Here is a 27,213-nt window from a genome sequence, read left to right on the forward strand (position 1 = left end):
GTCTCTAGCCGCTCCTTCCATGCCTCTGCAGAAGCTGGGTCCTAGCTAACTAGGCTCGTGCCACCATCATTAAGCTGGATCTGGGGGGGGGGAACACGCCCTTCCTTTTTCCCCTGCAAGCCCGTGCCTCACTGCACTTTTTAGTGCCTGAAAGGATTGCTGCTCCACAGAGCAAAGAAACTTCGCATCCCCTGCTGAGCAGGGCCGGAAAAAAATGGAAAGCCTGGGAGCCCCTCCCCCTAGGATCGCAAGTTTCATCCGACCCTGCACAAGAGATGGAGGAGGAGCTACCCAAAGGTCTTGACTGCCCCACTCCATGACCACAGGATAACGGAACACAAGAACTCCATGATATCGAGGATGCTTCAGCACTACTGTGTACAATGTGGACAGGAATCTAGAAACATGTTTCGTGGTAACTGAGTTGTTGCTGAGAATTATAATGATTAATGAACACTGACAATGCTGAGTGATTTTTCTCTGCTCTGAAAAGGATAAAGACTTTCTCAAGGAAGTTCATATCCAAAGTAACAGTAAACACATTATCAATGCTGTTCACTGAATAGCAGATGCAGTCCAGACTATCCTTTCCCCCAGCAAAATAAAGGTGGGGGGAACCCTGGCCTGTGTAGAAAAGAGAAATCTCATACATGTAATGAAATCTCATAGAGAGCAGCATCTTCCAGTATATCATCTGAACAATTCTACCTCATGTAATAACTAGCTTTCACGCTTGAGTGGCTCATGTACTTATTACATAAGTATTCAACATATATTTAGCATGACATTGTTCTAGCCATGTGAGAAATCATGTGGGTCCTGCTCTAGCACTTCATTTCTAATCAGACTATTTTAAAATATATAGTTAGTTTTATAGCAATAAGATACAAAGAGTCTAAGCAGGAAGTGAACTATGTAAAAGCAAAGAACACATTCCAAACCAAAGCCATTCTATCTTTGGGATGTTTACAAATCTGAAGCTACCAACTTCACCTTTTTATATCTGCACATATTTTATGACTTTGTCAATTTCCAATCAACAAGATTTCTCGCACTTGGTGTTAATTGTCCCTGAATAATAATATCACAATTGGATAAATGTCTACCAGCTATTACTTTGGACACAATATTCAACTGCTATGAAAATTACTTCACTAGCATGTCATTAACTAGTCAGTTAACTCCATTCCTATGCACATAATATATAGTTTAAATAGATACAAACATATACTTCAAATTAGGTAAATCCTGACATACACATTAAATGCTGATAGAATGTTGGAAAATAAATATCTATTTTCATTCATACAAAACTATATTGACAATCAAATTTCTGGATAAAAGAACACACAATGTAACAATATTCTAAATAGCTACCTTTATACACATTTATTTCTGAGATCAGATATGTAGTTCCGGAGACATTTAATGAAAATATTTTACTACTAAATTTTCACCACAAAGGAGTACATAGTTTATGACACAGATGTCATTTGGTATTTTAGATTCTCGTTCTAGCTTCTGAAGTGTAAGAACATAAAGGTATAATCAAGTCTTCCATTAGTGATCTAAACCTGCATTTGAAGCATAAGTCAAAAAGAATTATTTAAACTAGTTTCTACAGCCATTCTTATCGCTTGGATAAGTATCAGGGCTTAAGAGACTGTCACTGTACAGAGAAAAAAATCTATGTGGAAACAGTATTTTATTTAGTGCCCTTGTTGCACAAAGAGCCTAGGAATATCAGTCATGACACCATAAAGAAAAAAGGTACAGCACATGCAAGATCAAACTTATGACCTGTCACTTTGCCTCACTTCTCAATGGCAGCTAGTTCAAAGATTTCATTTCAATTTCATGCTGATGTTCACTCGCATTGAACTAAAGGTGCTGTTTGCTCTAACTAAAAGCCAAAGTCATCTCACTATTACGTACTGTTAGACTTTCAGGAAGAATTGCCACCTGGCTTGTTTTAAGGGGCTCAACAAATAGTAGCTCTGTTCCTTTCATTTCCACACACACACCAGCATGTTTTCTAATGTTGGACAATGGGGAAATGTGCATATATTTTGAGGGATTAGCACAGATAAATACAAAGTGACATTCCTTCTTGCTACCCAGGACAGCTGGAAATCCTATTTTGCACTGATTTTTTATTCCTGTAATGAATAACTGTTGTACAACTAAAAAAGTCATGCAACAGAAAGTTTTAATGATGAATCACATAAAATTCCATTCCAACATAACAAGATGTAAAAATAACAAGATGTAAAAATAATTTTACTCTGTGATTCATTATTAACATATAAATGTCCATATAAGCTTTCGAGAGCCACAGCTGTCTTCGTCAGATGCATGTGTGCCATTTTGCTGCATGCTCCAGAGCTCTCTTCATTCCATGCTCTCTTCGTCCCATGCATCTAATGAAGAAAGCTGTGGCTCTTGAAAACTTATGCTACAATAAAGTTGGTTAGACTTAAAGGTGCTACTGGACTCTACTATTTTGCCACTACAGACTAACACAGCTAACTCTTCTGGATCCCAAACTCACAAAGAGGCTGCAAAAATGCTTCCTTGTGATGATACTTCCACACAGAATCCATTATTTGAGCTTATCATGTAGAAAGTTTCCATACCAGCACCAGTCATCACCTCAATTGTGCAAAATTGGTATGAAATGACCTGCTGTCTGTAAAACTAATTTCAAAATCATTTTCCAAATTCTGGTTAATGTTAATGACTGAGCAAATACAACACAAGCTATGATTAACACTGAAAACAAAAAAAGAGCGTAGAATTCAAATGGGAGTGAGGAGGAAGGGAAGAGGGAAAGAACATGCAATCTAGAGTGCTACTGCCTATTAATAATCTAATCATGGATAAGAGTAGATCTCTCCAGCTCTATCCAAACAAATAACTTTAAAAGTGAGCCATGTGCTTTTAAAGAACAATTGTTGTGATAATGGTATCTCAAAAGCTAACTGCTAGACTCCATCTATAGCATGACTAAAAACCAGAATGAAGGGGGGACTAAGCAGAATGGATGTCAGCAACCCCATGGGGGTGGGGGATCTATTGCCCCCACTTTTCATCCCCTGGATAAGAGGGGGAGGCAGGTTGGGAGCCCTGGAGCATGCAGCAAAATGGCACATATGTGCATGCTCCAGAGGCCCCAATAACATTATTTCCATCATAATGGAAATAAGCTATAGAGTTTCAGCAGGATCAAATTGGCCCCCCAAATAATGAAAATTCTATTTGGGGGGCCCAATTTGACGCCAAAGAGATGTCATCACTTCCGATTTTACACGAGAAGGGACATCACTAAAGAGACTCCAGAGTGCATGTATGCAAAGTGTGTATGCCAGAAGCACAGATCAGGGTCTGCCCCCCCCACTCCCCACATTTACGGTAAGGGGGGCTTGCAACCCTACTAAACAGATGGCCCAGTATCACTTCTCAGTGGCTCCCATTGATTTCTATGGGACAAAGTAAACCAGCCTCAGTGAGGGACATAGTTTGGGTTGCATTGTCCTGCTGCAATGAGTAACAACTTTGAGATAGCTTTGCAACCCCTGAAAAATTGAGTCAGCTGAGATTGACTGCTTTCAGTTTCAGCCAGTTAGCTTCAAGAATCTAGAGGAAATCCAGAGTGGGCTAGGCTTTAAAATCAAGCAGGTCATAGCTAATTATTTGTTTTCTGTACATGTTCTAACTTTTCCCCTGGATCCTGTAGACATGGTTTTATTGTTAGGTTTATTTTCTGATTTAAGTGCAGAAGTGTCTAGAATTGTGCTATCACCTACAACACAATAAAGCCTTTAAACACTGGGATCACCATGGATAAGAGAAGATTATGCTCACTCTAGTGGAGTATCCTAAAGGGCTTCTTCTAACAGTACAAATCTACTAATAAAAAGTAATTTTTATGCTGAAAGTAATGCACATCTCAGACAGACACACTTAAGTCTTTGTTCCTAACAGGAAATAGGAATCACCATCCATTATAGCTTATTTTTTAATTTAGTCCCAAAACTGAATTATGGTTCTAAACCACTTTACTGTGGCTTGATTTAAAAAAAAATTACTTGGTGTTAGTTCAGAGATGAAATACAACTCTACAGAAATTAATGATTCTTAGCTGAAAATGATTGACAACCAATGTAGAAGCTGTAATATCTTAAAGATACTTTTTAAAATTTAAAAAAATAACATGCTATGAAACAATAATAGTTTTAAGTATTTTTCCTCACCTTTTTGGCAGTCTTTCCACACAATTTTTCGTGTCTTCTCATAATGTGTGTTCATCCAAGTAAGAAGAATTCTTTCAGGTGGAGAATATATATTACTAGACAAAGGATCAGTACTTATTTTTGGCATGCGTTCTTCATCTTCTGGACTGCTCAAAGTGTTAACTTCAACGGCGGCAACACGCTGAAGAACCAAAATCTGATATTTAAAGCATTGCAAAAAAAAAAAAATTAATACTAGAAATATCTATAAACTTGAAGTTACTGTTAGCATAACAACACAAACTTTTACAAACTTTAAAAACACTAAAATGGTCAAAGATGTAAAACACAAGTCCCAGTTCAAATAGACCTCTAAAAGAGACACCCTTACCTACCAACTTCACTGTGCCGAATGCCTTCTTTTAGTGGTGCCTTCCTTTTGAAAGTTTCATTCAGACTGAAAGATCACTGGCCTTTTTGATGGTGGCACACTCCCTATGGCACCTTCTCTGGCAAGGTTTTAGAAACTGTAAGACCAGGACTTTAGATATTAAGCTGTATCCTAAGTGACTGTCGGTTCTGCTAAATTGCCAGAATCCTCCTGCACATCTGATGCATTATAAATTGATCTGCTAAGATCAGCTTCTTTGTTGTTTGAAATACAGTAAAAGCTTTGTTACCAACATGGAGTACATTTAATCAAATGTACCAGATACTCAAACTTGTTTCTCTGTCCTGCCCCCAATCCATAAGAAATTTCAGTAACCAAATCATAATCCCTTGAGATTGCCATGGCAACAGTCTCCACTCCTAGCAGGAACCTTCCCCAGGCTATGGATCCATCCTACACAACAAGTAAATGATCAGGCCAGCTGCCCAGGAGACCTCTGATACACCTGGCTCCCAATAGTTTGAGATAGGCTGGGAAGGAAAGAGGCATCTGAGAATGTCGTCAGCTGTCCACGCCAGCTGTCAGAAGAAGCCCAGAAAGATATACCCAAAGATGCAAGTATGGCAGCTGCAGGGGAAGAACTTGCCCTCTGCTGAGGCCAATTAACAAAGTGTTCAGGATATTCAAGTACCTATATCATTTTTTTAAACATAAGGACTAACAGATTCATTATATTTGGTGCCAACTCTTCATTGAATTGTTTTATTTTATTAGTTTATTTTATTCTACTCTACTCTATACATTGCTTTTTAAACCAAAGAAAGAAGAAAAATAAAGAAGGTTGTAATGTCATAAAAGAAACTAAATTTTTCACATTGAGGCTGTTGTGCTAATATTGGTAATATGAACATGACCCAGTAACAGTGTCCTGTTTTCTATATAGTCTTATTTGTAGAAGTCACCAACAAAAGATGGGACTCAGAAGCACAGAGAAATGGTGTGAACACCACACAGTTTACTTAATTTGACCACCAAGTTTAAAAAAATTCTATCCCATGAAAAACATAGGTTTCTGTATGCAAATCAAAATTACAAAAATTAAGTGTAGACCCACTAGGAAAATCTAGTGCAGGGTCTTTTGAATACCAATCAGTATATCAAGGCCACACAAAAAATAGTGATCTTAGGTTGCAATAAGTTTCTTTAAGTTTTAACTTCTGTTTAAAAGACAAGTTATGACTGGTGCATACAAGAACACTGCCTCTACCTCAAGTTTCCATTTAAAAACACTTGCTCTAAATCTACAACTTGCTTTTCAGCCCAGGGGACTATACTTGATTTGAATGAGGAGATGAGATAGAGAAAAAAGAAGATACAAAAAATGTTTATATCACAAAGTGGAAATATATATTAGTATTCTTAAACTGAACGATTCTGAATATTTTTTAAAGATGTATTATGGGCAGAACTAGACATCGTGATAAACATTGGATTTCTGGAGAAAAAACGTGTGTTCCATAACTTGTAGTTAAACATGGAATAATTTATTACTATATTGTGAGTTTCTCCATACACACCCGACACAGCTTAGCAACACTCAGAAACATGGAACAAGGTCAGAGAAATAACACAACATGAGGAAATCACGCTGCATATTTCCGTAGCTATATCTTATGAGCACATGACAAGGAACTCAAAGATTTCCATTTTCGAGGCAACCATGCATTTTTAACTTACAGCTCTGCTGTAAGTTAAACATAACATCTCACCTTGTATATCTGGAGCAACACATCTGTCCATGATCGTTTGCTGATAGCCTCGAATATGTGGTCATCCAAAATATAAATGTCCTCAGGTTCAGATTTCATAACCTTCAAATAAAAATGAGACACTTGTGGTTTACATTAGCTACCAGTATTATACATAATTGTATCCACAATAAAGTTGTTAGGCATTCAGAATCAAGTCTGCACATATGGGCAGATGCACAAGATTCCTTACCAGGATATGCCTACTATTTATTTGTTTGTTTGTTTGTTTATCATATTTATAGCCCACCCTCCCGTGAATGGGCTCAGAGCAGCTAGCAACAAAGAAACATTACACATTAAAATCATCAACAGTTATCTAAAAAACAATATTTAAAAGTCAATACTATAACTAGGGGTGTGCACCGAGGAAATATTCAGTTTTCCCGCTTTGGATTTACCCAAAGCAGGAAAATGATTTGGAAGAATCCAAAACCCAAAGCGGCAAGCCACTTTGGGTTCGGGTTATTGGAATCGCTTCGGTATGCTTCATAATGATTCAGAACATACTGAAGTGAGACCCCCCCACCTCCCCCGAGGCCCCCTTCCCGCAACCCCAACCCCACTTACCTTACCAGAAGGCCAGAGCCGGTGCCTCTGCCACGCCAGTCAGCAGGGCGGCGCGGAAGGCTAGATCCAGCATCTCAGCCCCCCCACCGCCGCTTTGGCTGCCACAGCGGCGGGCAGGGCAGCAGGGAAGGCCGGAGCTGGCACTTCCACCACCCACTCCGCCGCTTCAACTGCCACCACGGCCGGCAGGGTGGTGGGGAAGGCCGCAGCCGGCGACTCCGCCACCTGCACCACCACCAGGATGTCAGGTAAGTGGGGTGTTGGTGGGAGGGAACCCTTTAAAAAGGCCTCTGAAGCTTCCCGAAGCAACCCGAATCACTTTGGGAAGCTTTGATTCGGTATTTCTGAATCAGGGCCATCAAATCGGGGCCAGTCAGGCCCGGTTTGGGTTTTTTCCCAAACCAGGAACCCGAAGCGCACACCCCTAACTATGACTACACTTTACTTTCATATAAACATGCAAAATATTGAACTTTAAACAGCCTTTCATAAAGGAAACTGCAAATCTTATAGTGAGAGTCCACAGTGTTACACATTAATCCACAGCCTTGTGCATCATTGTTCAATTCCTGCATTATATATGTTTATTACAAGACAGTAAAGAGTCCAGTAGCACTTTTAAGATTAACCAACTTTATTGTGGCATAAGCTTTTGAGAACCACAGTTCTCTTTGTCAGTTCTCGAAAGCTTATGCTACAATAAAGTTAGTTAGTCTTAAAGGTGCTATTGGATTCTACTATTTTGCAGCTATAGACTAACACGGCTAATTTCTCTGGATCTATTACAAGACAGGAAGCATGGAACACTTAACAGTATCTCTAAAGGATTGTCTATAAAGGTATCACAAAAATTAAGAAGAGTGACAAGTATATCAAATTTGCCATTATGTTTTCAAACCGATTACATGTTTGGAATCAGGAGAAAGTTTGTATATGAAAGTAGATGTATAAAAAACAGAAATCAAACTGAAAAATCCCTTACTCATGTTGTATACAACTAAAGCTAAGATCAAGACTGAAAGACACAGAGACAGAATACCTTTAATATAGACTGTAGATTTGTCCATCTCTTATAATCATCAAAGTCAAGAAGAAACTGGGGCAACACATGAGGAAGGGAGGCTCCCTGGCACCTAACATAAAAACAAGAATATGAGCATAATAATAAATGTAATTACTAGTCAAGAATGGGCTACTCTTGGTTCCACCCCCTTCCCTATGGATACACTGCTATGAATTCAATGTATACAGAAACACATACCAGTGGTTATTCCACAAAATCTCTCTTTGTGCATATGAATCATGTAAGAAATTTAATATGCATGTAAGGCTAAATCTGATTAAACTAACCTTTTAATAATATTCTAAAAGAGAAATCATTCATCAGAACTAGTTCCCGCAACAAGTTATGGATACATTTCTATGAGATACAGACTAACAGGAAACCTGTGATTTGAATAATATATATTTATTTTTTTATTTACATTATTTATAGTCTGCTTTTCTTGCTGAAACTCAAGGTGGATTACACAGGATAGGTTCAACATGATGAACAACTGGGACATTCAATAAACGATGCAATAGGGTATGCAAATGCAAATTTGCAGAGATTGGAAAATAAACAGAATCTGATACAGAGCTGAATAACACTGAACTGAACATTTAACCTGACATTTTAAACATTGCATACATTACCCGGAAGGAACATAACTACCACAATAGATAGTACAAATTAAACAGGGTTGCACTTACCAGGAGCTGTTGTTCATCAAGAAGGGGAGCTATTCCTTCAGTTCTCTCCATGCCACCATCAGAGCTCTCCCCCGACCAGAAACAAAGGTTCCAGAGAGTTCACAGTGGGGCAGGAGGGATGTGTGCCTGCACAGAAGATCACTTGATGAACAACAGTTACAGGTAAGGGCAACCCTGTTTTCATCCTTGTGGCTTCTATGCAGTCCCACATTGGAAGAGTAGCAAGCTCACTTACTGAAGGAGGTGAGTGTGAAATTCTCAAAGTAAAAGACTATGGAGGACCACCTTCCCAACAGATGATTAGCATCTCACTGATATTCGCTCAGAGGTCCTTCTAAAGAAGGAGGGGGATCTCTAAAACAGTCACTTAGCCATGCTAAGTAAAGGGCATTGAACTGCCATGTTTTCACAGTGCGATAACCTCTACCAACTCACAATGGAAGAGTTGTGTGAGGATACTGCCAGGTCTCTCTTGGAGCCTGAATGACTGATACAACTGATAGTCTTGTGAGTCATGATGAGGGCTGAAATCCAACCCCTGGTAGGGAATCCTGGCCAGGGCACTGGACACATTAATGCGGTGAAGCATTATGAATGAGGGGGACATAGGTTGGAAACCCACAATGTCCTCATTCCATAGGTGGAAGTGCTGTACACTAAAAATGAAGCACAAGGGCAGTGCAAAAAGTTAACAAGGGGTTACATTCCTACTTTAAATATCTTTGGAGATTCAGTAAGAGTGTTTGAGTCCCAAATCTAATCAACAGCACAAGAAGAAGGGTCCAAGTCCAACTCTTGCCTCAATAGAGACTCTTACCCACTTAGAGATGAAAGATATGGTAGTCAAGGAGGAGAAATTGCCACAGGAAAGAAACTGACACTATTGCTATAATGCAGAAAAAAAGCTGACCAAAACTGCCAAAATCATCAGCAAGAGTGAAAGCACAGCAGATCCACACCAGAATAATGAAAACAGTAAAGCAGGTGTGATGGGGCCAAAGAAAGGACAGACAGTACGTATGTTCAATGAAACTTGTGCTGCTAGCAAAAAATCTGCATAGCAAAAAAACAGCCAGGAGAGAAAACATAAAAAACAGATTACCTTGCCAGTGGATTAGCAAGGGCATTCTCCAATGACAGGGGTCTCTGGCAGCAAAGGAGCAAACAAAAGGGCAAGCCATTGATCATCACAGTACATCACAAGAACAAATAGCCTGTGCCTCCACAGTATCTAGGAGTTGGTGCCTGTTAGTTGAGGAAACATTTCTGTGATGCATTGTAATGACATGGAGCATTTGCAGTAAAACAAAGAATGGTAACGTATGTAAGGTATGTCTAGTACTCTTGGTGAAAGGAGTAGTAGTATGACAAAGTTGTTTTGCAAAGACCAGGAGCTACCTGCAGGCATACCCTCAGGGCAGCCCCTGAGATGGCACTAAATCTCAGAAATACAGCATCATAAAATTGTAGGGTTGGAAGGTACCTCAGGTTATCTAGTCCAACCCCCTACACAATGCAGGACATTCACAAATACCTCCCCCCTACACACACACACACACACACAACCTTACTCCATGCCTAGAAGATGGCAAAACACCGTCAGGATCTCTAGCCAAACTGACCTGGGGAAAATTGCTACCTGTCTCCAAGGTGGCAATTGACCTTACCCTGGGCATGTAAGAAGGGGCCACGAGAACTAAGCACTGATGCTACCCTTCCTGCCCTCCCTCTCATGATCTGCCTAGGTTCACAGAATAAGCACTGCTGTCAGATGGCCATCTAGCCTCTGCTTAAAAACCTCCAAAGAAGGAGAGCCAACCACCTCCTGAGGAAGCCAATTCCACTGAGGGACCACTCTGTCAAGAGCACAGAGCTCCTAAAAGAGTTCTTGTTCAAACCTGAGCCCATCCTGCAAGTATTATTACTCTCAGTTCCAAGTGTCCTTTCTCTGTACACATCAACCCCATTATTTGAAAGACAACTGGAGGACTCTCCAATGATAACCGCACAAATGATCATTCAAAGAAAAAAACCGTTTTTAACCCACACATTTGTGCAAAATTATACATTTCTACAATGATAATACTCTAGTACCAGCCACAATAATATCACAGCAGTAACTTCAGACACCTCCACGGTGATGATTAATCTCTGCTCTATCACAAAAGCAGCTGCTTGACATCAATGGGACAGGACCAGAAAGGGCTTCAAGCAGCATGGACCTAGCTAACAAGAATCCTCTAATATCAAGGGGGAAAGTACTTGTCAGTCTATGGAAAGCAGGATACTCTGATTTCCTCTCCCACCCCTTGCAGCAAGAAATCCAAGGTCTCTTGAGTCAAAGTTTATTTATTGAGAGCATATATATTCAGAAGGTACAAGTTTCCATAGATAATCCAAAGGCTGAAAGCAGCTTTGGCTGTACACAGAACTCTTGTTGAGAATGACGTGTTAATGGCTTGTTACAGTATATCAAACCCTCCAGTCCACCTCCCCGCTTGTCTGCCCAGTTAGTATAGAAGTTGGGAATGTGAAAGTAACTGCTCCAAGGTCGCTGCGGCGAGCCATCTCAGATAAGCCTGTCTTGGGAACCAAAGCTGCTCCTGTGAACCTGCATACAAAAATAATACTGGAAAAGTACAGCAAAAGAGAAAGCAAGATGGAAGTGCTGTGGGTCACAGCCCTGACAGTACTCAGAACTTCTGATAGTTCTCTGGGACAAAGATTGCATTGATAGAGACTGAGATTTGCTGTGTCTATTCCATTTGCCACGTACAAAATTTCACTTCAGTTGCACTACTGCAGCCAACACAGACTTACAGAATCAAATGGTTGGATTGTTATTACTGTGTGTGGCCAGGTAATGTGTTCCTCAGAATACGGGATCATTTTCAGTTTGGCTCCAACTTCATACTAGGGTGCCCTGAGCATAAATAATGAAAACCTTCCTTCCATTACTTCTCAGGCCACAGAACTGCTGGATTAGGTTCTATATATAGTTTAAAGGAACATGTCCAAATACGGCAAACACCAACACAAACAGGAATTGCTTGACGGAGTGACAAGGCTCCTAATATCAATTCAGAAGAAGTACTGAGAGCCAGTTTGGTGTAGTGGTTAAGAGCACGGGACTCTAATCTGGAGAGCCGGGTTTGATTCCCCACTCCTCCACAAAGCCAGCTGGGTGACTTTGGGCGAGTCACAGTTCTCTGGAGCTCTCTCAGCCCCACCCACCTCACAGGGTGATTGTTGTGGGGTAATAATAACACTTTGTAAACCGCTCTGAGTGGGCATTAAGTTGTCCTGAAGGGCGGTATATAAATCGAATGTTATTATTATGTTATTATTACTGAGACCTTGAATATGGCAACATGAAAGGCAATTGTTTAACAGAAATAATAAGCTCTAGTAATCATAATAATATCGGGTTTACAACATGCCCCCATACTGACATGCAACTGCATATATTCCCTGCTGTACAATGTATGCAAGCAGCCAAAGAGATATGGCAAGGGGGGAAAGAATACTTTGTTATACATCTATGCAGGTATCAGGTACAATATCTGAATCTAATACTTGGGTTCCACACAATGTCTGGACAACCAACGAAGAGTGGCAGGTCTGACCATGGCTGATTACCATTTAAGCAAGCCTTGAGTACAAGCACACCACAAACAACACAGTGAGCAAAGCTATTCTCAGTACCAAGATTGGGGTGGGGGTGGAGGGAGAGGGGGAGAAAGGCCAACAAAATAAAAAATGTGTAAATACAGCATAACTAGCTGAAGAATCTCAGTCCCACATTGTTGCCTCTTATCTTTCTATGAAGCTTTTTAATGGGGAGGACAGCCTCCCTCTTTCCCATTCGCAGTGGTTTTTTTCCAGAGTTGTAGGTGCCACCTCACTGAAGGTGCCCCAGAACAATACCATAAATTTATTAACAGCTTTATTGCATACATCAGCAGCAGCTTCATATAAATAACCACAATTCTACTCAAATATTAAAACAGTACCATGAGGAGGAGGGGTTCTAGGTTTTATTTATTTGCAGGATTATTAGCATAAGGGTTGACAAATTATACAATGTGATTAATGTGGAAAAATGGGACAAAATATGATTTTAATAGGTATTCATTCATTTTATTTCTTTGTCATCTATGCCAAGAACATGGATACTGTTCATTAAAATAAGCTCATGACAAATTTAAGAACATACACTATAAATTTAAGTATATTTCACTAGCTGCCTAAAGTGAAAAATGCTTCTAATTTTCCATGTACAGACTTCTTTGTTTAACAAAGCAGATACATTTTTTCCTTTTAAATGAATTGCCTAATGTACTATTCCACTGTCTTATCCAGTCAGCACAGTCACAGTCAGAATTAAACATCCTATCAGCACTTCCAGCCAGGGTCATTTTGCAATCTAGTTCATGGCTACTAAAATTTATATTTGAGCAAACCTGTTTAATGAGCCAGTTTGATTAACTATATTGGCAATTTCTACATCAAAAGAACTTTAATGTGAAATACAGTGGCCTGTGTTTGATGCTAGAATTTTGTATAAATCTGAGCACACTGCCTTCATTGCAAAGACCATTCTTCTCCATTTAGTTTCTACGACTTGAACAGCACAATAGAAATCATTCATAACTATGGGATTCTGAGCCAAGATGAATGCTTTATCTATCAATACTGCTCAACAGTAAAAAGATTGATGTTATTATCTGCCTGCAGCATTCGTGAATTACATATGTCAGACGACAGTGCTCATCTGATGATGTTATAATCTTTGCCAGACTAGTTACTTGCACAAGGGCATAGATGTTACGAAGCATCAAATGACAGATTCATACGTAGATCACCCAAAAGGGAGCTATCAAAACATGTGGTAACATACACAGAGCAGTAGCACTCAAAATCTTCTGACTTCATGCATCCATCCAACTACAAGGAAAGTCTGGACATCTTTAACCAGCAGCTTTAGGAAATTAAGCAGTGCCATGCAGGGTCCCCCCACATCCAAGCCAGGCTTACAACTGCAGGTCTACAGTTATGACAATCCCACATGTAAATTACCACAGTAAATGATTTTCAGCTAAGGAGCCAATTGCCCCTAAAGTAAGGCGGAAACAAAACAGGATATTGATTGAACTGTGCCATGCAGTGCCTACAAGTCTATTAACATGCAATGTTCACCTTCCTAAAAACAGAGGAAGAAATACACAGAAAAAAACTTACGCCAAAATGCAAAATCCACATTGACTCAGCAGGTGTCAGATACCATGTCAGCTCAAATGAGGCACCCTTTTGCTGAGGGACAGGTTCCCTCCTTCCTACATGACTACAACAATTGACTGAAAGACAAGCACTTTAAGCAAGGGTACTGGAAGTTCAGTCAAAAATCCTTTAGATTTGGGGAATCATGCAATTCCAGACAGCCAGTGCCATGTTAATACAACCTATGAAGATCCTAAAACTACTGTACTGCCTTCACTGGGCAGCATTATTAAGGCCACTATACTATTGCTATCCCTCTATTTGTCCAGACTGTTCTGGATTGCCACCAGCTAGCTAGCTAGACCTCTACCAGTTCCAGGTTCTTTCTAGAAGTCAGACCTGAGTGCCTGATAGTAGAAAATGCCTATGATTGTAAGAAGCCAAATTCTATGCATGCGTACATTTCTTCCAAATCCATGTCAATTTTTCATTTTGATATTATATTTTCCACATATTTTTATCAATCAGGGCTAGCTGACATGTTACAAAATCCTTGCACTCCGACATAGCCACTACAAGTAGGAGAGTGCGAGGAGACATTCATATCCCTGTTAAATAGCCAGATTTATGCGGATGCAACATAATCCAGCTATGCCAGTTCCAATCAGAGAATCTCAGGACTTGGAAATGTTTCCCCCATAAGAAACCATGGAGACAAGAGGGCATCTTGTTCAGGGGCCCTTAGAATTAGAACCTTTGGTCCAATCGTCCTGAAACTTGGGGTCTTTAGTGGATAGGAAGGAGTAGGTTTGATGCAGATTTGGTGGAGTTTGCTTGAAAAATGCCTCCCCAGCCTCTTGAACAGTTTTCCTCATAGGGAATAATGGCCTGATAAATCTGAGATTCTCTAATCTTACTGAACCAGATTAGAGAATCTTGCCTGGATTTCAGGGATACGAAAGTTTATGCTATCCCTGATAAATGGATCTAGACTGATTTTTTTTATGTGCACAGCCCTAGCTATGAGAACTTTCAATCAGACATGTAGGAGCCTGCTTCAGATCAAGACATCAGTATGTGGGTAAAATGAGGTTTAAACCTTCCCTCCACCTGCACCACTTTTCCAACCTGAAACAGCCCCTGGGAGCCACTATTTGCTTTACTGTGGAAACTGCATGTACCAATGGCTACCTGTACATTTCCCCAGTAGGGCAAATAGGGGCTCCCTGGGACTGTTTCAGATCAGGAAAACACCATGAGGTTGGAGGTTTAACCCCCTCTTTTCACAGATGCCTAGGAATTAAGTTCCAAGTAGCATCTATCTAACCAAAATATTTGCACCAGCCATGTAGGAAACATGGGGAATTTGTAATGTGTGAATCAGCCCTCAGAAGCACCATCACAGCAATAAGCCAGTGGTAAGAGATAAGGGCACAGTGTTGCAACCAAAAGTGACTTTAACAGAACCACAAAATAATTTAATGGAAAAAAGAAAATGTTTATCATCTGGAAAGGTTATTAAACTGTTTCGGGAAATCTTCTAAGGAGTGATAACAAATTATGAAGTGTTTTTTCCCTCCAAAAACCCACTTACTTGAGAAAAGTGATCATTGTAGAATGTTGCCAGTGGAGCTGTACCACACGCTGAGTGGGATCAAATGGCAAAGACTGGCTTGAAGAAATTCCAGGGAGCAACTGCCCACTGAGATGGAGAAGCATGTCATAAATGGTCTTGATATCTTTTCCAAGATTTTGCTTAACCTTTTCATCACATGAAGTCATTTGAATTTTACAGACATCACTGGGTGAGAGAGGAAAAACTGTTTCATTATCAAATGCAAGGCAACATTAAACATTTATGTACCTTCCACTGACAGCAATATATATGGTAGCTTCTTTATTTTTCCCTTTCATAAGGAATTAAAAGTTTTAGTAATTGAATATAAAACTGTATAAGTCACATATCACAGACAAATTTGAATCTATCCGTGTACTGTTAGGAAATTTACAGTGCAATCTTATGCAGTTATCCCTTTCTAAACTTGTTTACTTCAGTGAGATCAGACTGAAGTAACTCTGTGAAGGACCAAACTGTTAATCTGTATGGCAGGTAAAGTAAAACAAAATTTTCAACAAACAATCCTACAAGAATGTGCCATTTTAATTTCGTAATATACATATAGAGCTAAATATAATTCAGATCCCTTATATAATGCTGATAAATATTCAATATTGTTTAAATATCACCCCTGGGCCAGTAGGTAAGTAGAACAAAGAGGTTATGGCCCAGCAGCATCTAAGCCATACGATACTAATTTCATGATGTTTCATAAAACTTCCTCTAATCTTTCATTCAGTTCATGCAAAAAACTTTCTTATTCTAATTTGTCAAGTATTTGTCAAGGTCTTTTTAAAAATCATGCTTTGTATGAAAAGTTTACACAAGGATGAGACTATACCACTTTTGGGACTGAAAATTTCTGCAGGTCCTTAGATCAAAGAAAAGGGAAAGTACAAAGCTATATAGGCTCCATTTGGTGTCTGTTATAGTTCTTGGGATCTATACTCAAGGAAAAACAGGTTTCGCTTACCGTAACTGTTGTTCATCTAGGTCTTCCGTGCAGGCACACATGGGACTGCGCACGCGCAGGCCTGCCGATATCGGAGATTTCTATAGCTCAATACCACCAGGGGGCGCTCTCGCCTTCTAGCGCGCATGCGCAACCATCTTCCCACCCAAATGGACTATAGAAGGCGGAGCACCCCCCACATACCCTCAGTTCCCCTTTCGCCACCGTATCACCACAAAAAATCACCATACAGCGGGGAAGGAGGGAGGGCATGTGTGCCTGCACGGAAGACCTAGATGAACAACAGTTAGGGTAAGCGAAACCTGTTTTTCATCCACGGTCTTCCTGTGCAGTCCCACATGGGAGATTATAAAGCTTAACACCTGGGTGAAGGTACCACAGTCAAGTCACTCAAAGATAGAATGTAACACTGCGGTGCCCACTACCGTCTCCTTTCGGTCCAGGACATCCAGCGCATAATGCTTGATAAAAGTATCCGCTGAAGCCCACGTCGCCGCTCTACAGATGTCATGTAGAGGAACACCTCTCAGCAGAGCCGCAGACGACACCAAGGACCTAGTGGAATGGGCATGCACCTTCCAAAGGACAAGGTAAAGGAACAGAATCATAACATGTTAAAACAGTCTGAACAACCCATCTCGCAATGGACTGAGATGTTGCTTTCTTTCCCCTCTTTTGTCCCGCAAAACAGACAAACAAATTCGGGTCCAAACGAAAAGGCTTAGTACGATCCAAATAAAATAGAAGAGCCCTGCGAACATCCAACGAATGAAGGGCTCTCTCTGCATCAGAAGACTGTATCGGGAAAAACACAGGTAAGACAATATCCTGAGACAAATGAAACTGAGACACAACCTTAGGTAAAAAACCAACTTTGGTCCGCAAGACTACCTTGTCTGCATGAAACTTCAAGTAGGGGGGTTCTGATGACAGTGCAGCCAGTTCCCCCACCCGCCTGGCTGAAGTGATCGCTACCAAGAAGGCCACCTTCAAAGAAAGGTAGCGCAAAGGGCAGGTAGCCATAGGCTCAAAAGGTTTAGACATTAACCTAGTCAAGACAAGCGGTAAAGACCACTGAGGGACAATAGCCCAAACTGGGGGGTACAAATTATTCAGTCCTCGGAGGAATAATTTAGAAGTGTAGTGAGAGAAAACTGGTTTCTTATCTATAGGATGATGGAAAGCCGAAATTGCTGCCAAATACACCTTGAGCTATTGGCTAAACCCCCTAGTTTAACCTCCCAGAGGAACTCCAGGATCTCAGGCAAGGAGGAACAAAAGGGGTCTAAATTCCGGCGTTGACACCACCCCGAAAAACGATTCCACTTGAATGCATAGGATTGCCTAGTGGAAAGACGCCTAGCATTTAACAATACATGAGTCACGGCCTCAGAAAAACCCATTCCGGCTGATCAGCCAGGCTGTCAGTTTGAGTCGCTGAATGTCGTGGTGTAGAACTCCCTTCCAGGACAGAAGGTCCGGAACAACGGGCAACCTGATCGACTGAGTCTGTAAGAGAAGGAGGGTATGAAACCAGGGCTGTCTCGGCCAAAAAGGGGCTATCAGAATGACCGTCGCCCTGTCCCCCTGGATCTTGCTGAGAACTCTGGCTAACAGAGGGAATGGGGGAAATGCATAACACAGAGGACCCGACCACTCGACTTGAAATGCATCCCCATCTGACCCGGGGCCTATGCCCCCTCTGCAGCAATAGCGATGGGTCTTGTGATTGTCCACTGAAGCAAAGAGGTCCACATTGAGAAGATCGGAAGCAGGTATTTGTCTCGAAGAGACCACTCATGAACATCTCGGTTCAGCCTGCTCAGCTGGTCCGCCTGGAGGTTCTCCACCCCCGGGATGTGAACTGCCCTCAGCCACACCGAATGTCGTACTGCCCAAGTCCACAGCTTCATCGCCTCGGTACAAAGCGTTGCCGACGCCGTGCCACCCTGCTTGTTGACATAAAACATTGTAGTCATGTTGTCCGTTAACACTTGCACTGACTTGTTCCGCACGGTATCTCAAAAGGAGATCAGTGCATTTGAGATAGCTCTCAATTCAAGGAGGTTAATGTGTTCGGAGCGCTCAGCGTCTGACCATGTCCCGTGGGCATACATACCCTCACAATGAGCACCCCAACCTAAAAGGGAAGCATCGGTAGTTACTGATAACTGAGTTCGGCAATAGCCAAACTTTACCCCCTTTAACAAATTCGCATCCTCAAGCCACCAATCCAGAGAGGCCACTACCCGTCTAGGGACTGAAAGCCTTCTGTTCTGAGAGTCACAGTTAGGAGAGAAAGTGGCATTGAACCATAATTGTAAGGGCCTCATAAACAGCCTAGCAAGCGGAACCACAGCTGTGGTAGAAGCCAGGCACCCCAGAAGAATCTGAATAAAGCGGGCTGATTGAAAACGGCAGCGGTGAAGTCTAAGGACAAGGCTCTTAATCCTAGAAGCCCTATCTGAGGGCAGGAAACCAGCATTCCTGATTCCATCCAATACAACCCCTATAAACTGAACCGATCGAGCAGGGACCAGTTTCGACTTCTTTTGATTCACAAACAGCCCCAATTTAAGACATAAGCCTAACATAAGGGACACCTGTTTCGACACATCTTCAGCTGAGCTGCCCACTAGGAGCCAGTCATCTAGATACGGAAATATTCGACAGCCCTGTAGTCGTAGGTGAGCCACTACTACAGCTATACACTTCGTAAATACCCTAGGGGCTGTAGCCAACCCAAAGGGTAGGACCCGATATTGGTAAACCTTATGATCATAGGTAAAACGAAGATATTTCTTGTGCTCGGGGAAAATGGAAACATGAAAATAAGCATCCTTCAAATGAAGGACAGCAAACCAGGAATGCATGGGCAAGAGGGTCAACACCATCTGCAAGGTGACCATTTTGAATTTTCGCACCCTAACCAGCTTATTAAGGGCCCGTAGATCTAGAATGGGCCTGAGACCCCCATCCTTCTTCTCCACCATAAAAAGGTTAGAGTAGAACCCCAAGGTAGTAGAATCGTGGGGTACTTCTTCAATAGCACACTTCTGAAGTAGGGTGGCCAGTTCAGCTAGGATCTCCGCATGTGGAGGCCCCGAAGAAAAAACAGGGAGACGTAAGTAAGGTAAACTCACAAACTCAATTTTATAACCATACTGAACAATATTAGAAACCCAAACATCAGAACCAATGGAGAGCCACTCCCTCCAGTAAGCACTAAGCCTGAATCCAAACGTGGGTTCAGGTCCCTGTAATTGTCAGAATTGTTTCTGGGAGTAGGGAGCTTCCTTAGCCTGATGTTGCTGAGAACCAGGCTTGGAGCGGTGACCTTGTCTGCGTCTCGAAAAAGACTGTTGAGGACTTTGGTAGCTTCTCTGGGGTTGATAAGAATACCCATGATAAGGCTGATACCGATATGGTCTGCCTCGCTGAGAAGACCGAAAAAAGGGCCTGGAAGGCTGTTGAGGGGTCTGGTGTAGGACGCCATAGGAACGCGCTGTAAGTCGATCCGTCCTCTTTTTCAACAGATATTCATCTGTCTTCTCGGAGAAAAGTAGAGCCCCTTCAAAGGGCAAGTCCTCGACTCTATTCCTTGTCTCAGGCGGGAGAGCGGTAGTGCGGAGCCATGCAAACCATCGCAGGACCACTGTGGAGAGCAAGGAATGTGCAGATGTGTCAGACAAACTCCTACTCGCGTTTATCTGGTGTCTGGAAAGGCGGGTAGCCTCCTCTTGTATGACTTGGAGGAGAGTGCGCTGGTCCTCGAGGAGTCTAGGGAGAAAAGCCGCTACTTTTTTCCACAGGAAGAGTTGGTAGGCTGACATCATAGCCGCATAGTTGGCTACCTTGATGGCAAAGGCAGCCGACGTATATAATTTTCTCCCCAAGGTATCTACTTTCCTACTGTCCTTGTCAACAGGGGCTGACATAGAACCTTGCTTAGATCTCGCCTGCATCTCCTCTGTTACCAATGAGGAGGGGGGTGGATGGATGGATAAGAAAGGATGATTGTCATCTTTGGTGCGGTAAAAACCTTCAACTTTCCGGTTAGTAGCAGGGATGGAAGCAGGTTTAACATTGAGCTTCTTCCACAAATCCACAAAACCGTCAATCAGTGGGAAGGCCACAGAAGGCGTGGAACCAGAGTAGATGTGTTGATAGATCTTTTCCGTAAACTTCGACTCCGTCGAAGTCATTTCCAGATCCAACGCCTTAGCCATCTGCTGGAGCAGTTCATTGTAGGCCCTGAAATCGTCCGTGGGCGACGGTTCCTCGGCCGGGCCAATCTCAGCTTCGGGTGAATCCGAAGGAGGGGACTCACTATACCTCGGTCGACCCCGATGGTAGTCGACCTCTGAGGGGCGTGGTGTTCCACGGGAGTCATAAGATCGGATCCGAAACGACGGCGAAAGTGATCCCCGTCTGTATGAGCGATCCAAACGAAGCGGGCTATCCTCTGAGTAGTATGGAGCAGCCCGACCCTCACTGCTGTGGCACTCCCTTGATTGGTCCCGGGTGGTGTACGGGCTGTACCGGCGGTCCGATCTACTTCGATAGCTATGAACAGATCGGATGGAACCCGACTCGTGGGAGGTTGATCGCGGTCGACCCGACGGGGTCGGGGGCTTGTCGATCAGCACCAGGTCCTCCTGTTCTGAGGTGATCACCGGGGTAGGATCTAGAACGCCAGAGTCCTTGCGTCTCTTTTCCAGTGGATCGGAACCGATCGCCTCAAAAGGGGTCAGTAAGGGAGATGAGATCAGTTTCTCCAGGACCGCCTTATCCCGCTTAGAAGAATGTTTTCTCTTCTTTTTCTTTTTGTCGAGTTCAGAGAGTGCTGGTGGTTCCGTAGCCATCGGATCCGAAGAGGTCGCACCTTGCGATGGTGGGGGTGTTGGTCTCGACACCGACGGCGTACGACTCCGAGAGACAGCCCGGTCTGAAGTCGGAGCGATAGACGAGGCTGAAGGAGGTCGGCTCCGAGGGACCTTCGGAACCGATGGAGCCGGTTCCGACGCACTCCGAACCGAGGAGGTGGAATGATCTCTCGGTCTCGACTCTGAGTGGCTCGGAGAAGGTAAGGAGCGAGGGGTCTTGGAGCCCGTGGTCTCAGCAGGTCGAGGGGTAGAACTGGACGCGGCAGATGGAGGTGCCTTAGCCAGAGAATCCACGACCGCCATAGCACGTTGCCAGAGCGAAGCGTGCAAACGATCCGCCCTCTCTGCCCTAGCCTTCGAGGTAAAGGCACGGCAATGTTTACAGGCCTGGGTATTATGCGTTTCCCCCAGGCAGTAAAGACAATTAGAATGGCCGTCTGACCTGGTCATCTTTCGATTGCAGGCGACGCATCGTTTGAATAAAGCAGTATCCGACATCGCGAAAGAATAGAAGAGCCAGAAACCTCGACTATCGGCGGCAAAAAGGAAACTGAGGGTATGTGGGGGGCGCTTCGCCTTCTATAGTCCATTTGGGCGGGAAGATGGCTGCGCATGCGCGCTAGAAGGCGAGAGCGCCCCCTGGTGGTATTGAGCTATAGAAATCTCCGATATCGGCAGGCCTGCGTGTGCGCAGTCCCATGTGGGACTGCACAGGAAGACCGTGGATGAAACTATAGTTAGTGAAGACATGAATAATGAATTAGTTCACTGAGCATAAGGCCTAATAATGGTAGAAAGCAGAAATCAGGTACATTTTGCCATGGCGCAGGCTACAAGCCAGTTATTGTCACTGCATTACCATGCAATCCTCCTGGCACCTCTTAAACTTTTTTTTAATTCCTAAAATCTTTTCAAGTCAGCTCCCGCCTTGGCAGAAGTCATGATTTATAAATTCTGAATGGTTTTATTTTATTGGCTATCATCACATGTTGGGTTAACTGTAAGTCGCCTTGAACATTTTAAAATGGTGGTAATCAAAAATCTCAAAATAAATACCAGTCTAATGGTGTCATTTCAAAAATAAAAATAACATTTTTTCTTTTAGGGATAGGAACATAAGGAGAGAGTATGCTGCAAGTTTTTAGTGGAACCCACAGAAATTATATCTGGACCCTGATTAACACCAGTGCCTTCAGTCAATGTGACCAGTACTGAGCAAACATGTCCTACACACACCTGACTCTCCAGATTTTTAATAAGCATGGATGAGTAAGTCTGCCTTCAGGCGCAATCAAAACATGCAAAACATTGCATCCCATTTCAGTATTTTCTGACTCATGTAGCAGGCCTTCTTTTGTTCCAGTTATCATGCTTTCCCCCTACAACTCCCCAAGTACAAATGGGGGCACAGTAAGCAGGAGAACAGTAAAACCCCACTGTAGAGAGACAAGGCATCTGCAATATACAACTTACTTCTCTACAAAAGCAGGACAAAAAACTTTCCATTCTTTTACAAGCCACAACCAGTTTTAACAACAATTCTACCAGTAATATGTTAACCTTTTCCAGCATATCCTCAGCTTAGAAGAGGAATCTGTCCTTTCAAGAGGATTACCCTTCTGTCCCTCTAAACCTACAAAGGCAATACAGCTCTGTGGAGACCTGTAGGCTTTCTTCCACCACCTACGCTTGAAGGAATACTTTCACCACAGCACAGAACAGAAAAAGCTTGGACAGACAGCCTCCTCACAGCTTCAACAACCCACTGCCAAACAACTGCCTCCTCACCCTTCCACCAATGAACAGTATATGGGTGACCAATTAGCTCCCACTCAACACTACAGAAAGAACTCCATGTGGACCACCCCTCCTTGAAGGCCACAACTCCATACTAGACCTATACATAGAATGTTTCCATCACTGAGCCCAAGCTGAAATAAGCAACGAAAAACACTACTCAAGATCCAATCTCAGCCGCACAGAGAAGAATGCCATAAGCAGTCTGAGAAACAATCCGGACATTATAATAAAGCAAGCTGACAAGGGAGGAGCCACTGTCAGAACGGACAAGACAGATTACATACAAGAAGCTGAACGACAACTCCCAAACATCAGTTTCTACAAGCTGCTATCCTCAGACTGCACACATGAATATCAGCGGGAACTCATCAAAAACATGAAGAAAGTACCAACTCACAGAGGAACAAATTCATACGGATACACCCTGGGAACCTCCACCAGGCACCTTCTACTTCCTGCCAAAGATACACAAACCTGGCAACCCTGGACATACCATTGTCTCGAGCATAGGCATCATCACAGATGGAATATCAGGATTTATGGACTCCATCCTGAGACCATATGTCATTAATACCCCCAGCTGTGTACATAATACCACAGACTTCCTGACAAAACTACAGTCCATCGATCATCTCCCAGAAAACAGCATTGTAGCCACCATGGATGCTGATTTCTTGTACAGCAACATCCTCCATTAGAAACATCATTCCAGACAAGACCACAGCAGATCTTACTACTGAACTCTGCATGTTTGTTCTCATCCATAACTAATTCAGGTTTGGTGAGAACCTATACCTCCAAATAAGTAGCACAGCCATGGGCACCCACATGGCTCCACCGTATGCCAACAATTTCATGGCAGACCTAGAACAGCATTTTCTGAACTCCTACCCATTGGCACCTCTCCTTTACTTGAGATTCATTGATGACATTTTTATTGTCTGGACCCATGGCAAAAAAACCCTCGAGTGATTTCACCAGGCTTTACGCAACTTCCACCTCACCATCGATCCAACTATGAATCACTCTACATGAGAAATAAACTTCCTGGACACCACAGTATGGATACACAAGGGACACATAAGTACCACATCATACTGGAAACCAACAGATCGGCAAACATATCTACACACCTCAAGCCACCACCCCAGCCACATCAAGCAATCCATTGTGTATAGCCAAGCCCTATGCTATAGTCGCATCTGCTCCAACCCCTCAGACAGAGACAGACACTTGAAGGATCTGCAACAGACATTTTTGCAACTACAGTATGCCCAACATAATAAGAAAGTTGATTGGAAAGGCCAGAATGACACCCAGGGACAGCTTGCTGCAAAACATGCCCAAAGAAAATAACAACAGAATACCGTTGATTGTCACCTACAGCTCACAACTCAAGCCAGTTCAACACATTATTAATGACCTACAACCCATGCTGGATTGTGACACTTTCCTCACACAGGCACTGGGGGTGGGGGCAACCTTTTCTTGCTTACAGTCAGCGTGCTAACCTGAAACAACTACTCACACACAATGATAAACTGCTTAACACTAACATGGACTCTGGTACCAAGGCCTGCAACAAACCAAGATGCCAACTTTGCTCTCATATAGATCCAAGCAACACCATCAGTAGACCCAACAACATCAGCCATACTGTTTCGGGTTCATACTCCTGCTCATCCTCCAGTGTGATCTACGCCATCACGTGTCAGCAATGGCCTTCCACCCTCTACATTGGACCAACTGGCCAGTCCCTTTGACAAAGAATTAATGGACATAAGTCTGACATCAGAAAGCAAAACATTCAAAAACCAGTGGGGGTACATTTTAACCTTCCAGGACATACATTTGCTGTCCTAAAAGCAGCAGTTATCCTGCAGAGGAATTTGAAAGGGAGATTAGAAAGAGAGACTGCTGAATTGCAACTGATAACAAAGCTCAAGTCAATGCATCCACCTGGACTGAATCATGACATAGGCTTCCTGTCACATTATCAATGCTGATTTCTCCACATCCACTACCCCTCTACATACCTCATGCTATTAAATCACCGCTGCTATTGTCATTCACTGGCTATTATCATTTGGCTTCTGCAATCATGCCACTTTCCAAGATATAAGAACAGATGGACTCACATTCTAGCTGTATCTGAAGAAATGAGCTGTAGCTCATGAAAGCTCATACCCTCCCACAAATTTTGTTAGTCTTATAGGTGCTACTGGACTTCTACTCTTTTCTATTGCTACAGACAGACTAACACAGCTACCCATCTTGATCTATACCCACCGTAGATACTAAAGTGAAAGTATGCTTAATTGAATCAAGAAGATGTTTACTTTTTAAAAGGAAAATGGATTAAGAAAACAGCTGATTACCGTCTTAGAGTATGTGGAATAGAAATGGGATTTGGTCCTTTAGACCAACCAAAAAGAGTAAACCAGTTCTGGACTGCTGTGATAACTTTCTGTACAAAAGCATGTGCTTCTGTGCCACCAGTAGGAAAAAGGGAATGTTTGAGATTACTTAGATTTGTTCCATCTGGGCAAATAGCTTCGTTCTGCTTCAAGCTTTCATTTTCAACTTCCTTTTCAAATTCTGCACAAAAATAATTCAAATTAGTTAAAATTCTATTACTTTTTTAGAGGACAAATAAGATCTTTTATATACTTTTACACTGCTAGATAAGCAAGCATTTGGGAGATATTGTGGTGACCAGACCTTGATTACTGGCTTGTTTTCCATAAAGACATCTTTAGCTTTCAGACTAAATCAAACAATTGTCAGAATTCATGATTTCACATCATAAATAGATCAATTAGAACAGCTAATTACAAATGGATTAACATTTCTACAATATAATCATTCAGTCTTTGATCAATTATACCCACATCATAAAATGGGTCCTATAAAGCCCTTTTATTCAGAAAGTACTAACAATGCTATCAAATTTCAACACAGATTAAATCAACTCTATAATTTAAACATTACTTTCTCACAAGTGTTAATGATTGCAATGTTTTGACATATGAATAGTTTATTTTGTTTCTGCTGGTTAATACAGGGGTCTTGAATATTTGTTACTCTATTTAAAAATGCAAGCCTCTCACGAAAAAGGAGGGGCACTGGACTGATGAGTGAAACATATTGTGATTGGACCGTAGCTGTACCCTAAGGGACAGAGTAAACTGCAATTTTAGACAGAATGGTGAGGGAAAGTGATCTGCCTAGTTCAGTGAGTCTATGTGGAAGTCTATGTTGGTATACTGGTACTATTGCTTTAAGGATAACTCTCAGAAGCTTTCCAGAAGGAGAGGCCCAGCTCTTGTAACCAGAACTGGAGGATGAATTTGAGTTGTATAGGCCTAGTTCTGGCCAGTTCACTTAGTTGCCCGTGTGTGTGTTCCAATAAACGTTGTTCTTGCAACCACTGCTGCCTCCATTACTGATCCTTTCATTCTCTGCAGACACAACATATGATGAGAGTTATGATGTTATTCTGTGAATGAAGAACTGAGGGGAAATAAATCTTTGTAATTGCATCTTTTTATTTTTAGATCAATTTAGTTCAGTTTTATTTGCTATGTCCTTTTAGCCTAAGTGGCAATGTGTGGAAAATTAGGATCTATACCTATTTTGAAAGCTTATGAATCTATTAGGCATCCCATTCCCTGGTAGGGTGGGGGATCCCCCACTCCCAGCCTCCAATGCCCACCACCTCTCACCTGGCCAGTGGGGGAAAAAGCACAGGGGATGGGCCAAGGAGTCCTGCACTGCGCTCCTGTGCATGCCTTGTCGAAAACTGATGTCATTCCAAGTGCAGCAAGGAAATGAAGGCCCATGTATAGGCCTTCCTTGGGGAATTGACATTAGTGTGTAATTGTCTATGTCAGTGTTTTACTGGGTCTGGCTGGCTGCCTTAGTACTGGCTTATCAGTCGGTCTGGCACTAGTTCTGTTTGTC

The 27,213-nt window shown here is 42.3% G+C and overlaps 1 protein-coding gene across 1 annotated transcript in view; it reads right to left on the reverse strand.

Moving 5' to 3' along the window:
• The window catches only part of LOC129326232 (cilia- and flagella-associated protein 47-like), an 84,846-nt gene that overhangs the window by 30,699 nt on the left and 26,934 nt on the right, over positions 1-27,213 (reverse strand). The window contains exons 5-9 of the mRNA XM_054974394.1: positions 25,629-25,848; positions 15,568-15,774; positions 8,041-8,134; positions 6,393-6,494; positions 4,254-4,449 (exon numbers count right to left, since the gene is read on the reverse strand). Coding sequence (XP_054830369.1) covers positions 4,254-4,449; positions 6,393-6,494; positions 8,041-8,134; positions 15,568-15,774; positions 25,629-25,848 — 819 coding nt within the window. The remainder of the gene's footprint in view (positions 1-4,253; positions 4,450-6,392; positions 6,495-8,040; positions 8,135-15,567; positions 15,775-25,628; positions 25,849-27,213) is intronic.

Source organism: Eublepharis macularius, chromosome 3 (genome assembly GCF_028583425.1).
Source record: "Eublepharis macularius isolate TG4126 chromosome 3, MPM_Emac_v1.0, whole genome shotgun sequence".
Taxonomy (NCBI): Eukaryota; Metazoa; Chordata; class Lepidosauria; order Squamata; family Eublepharidae; genus Eublepharis; species Eublepharis macularius.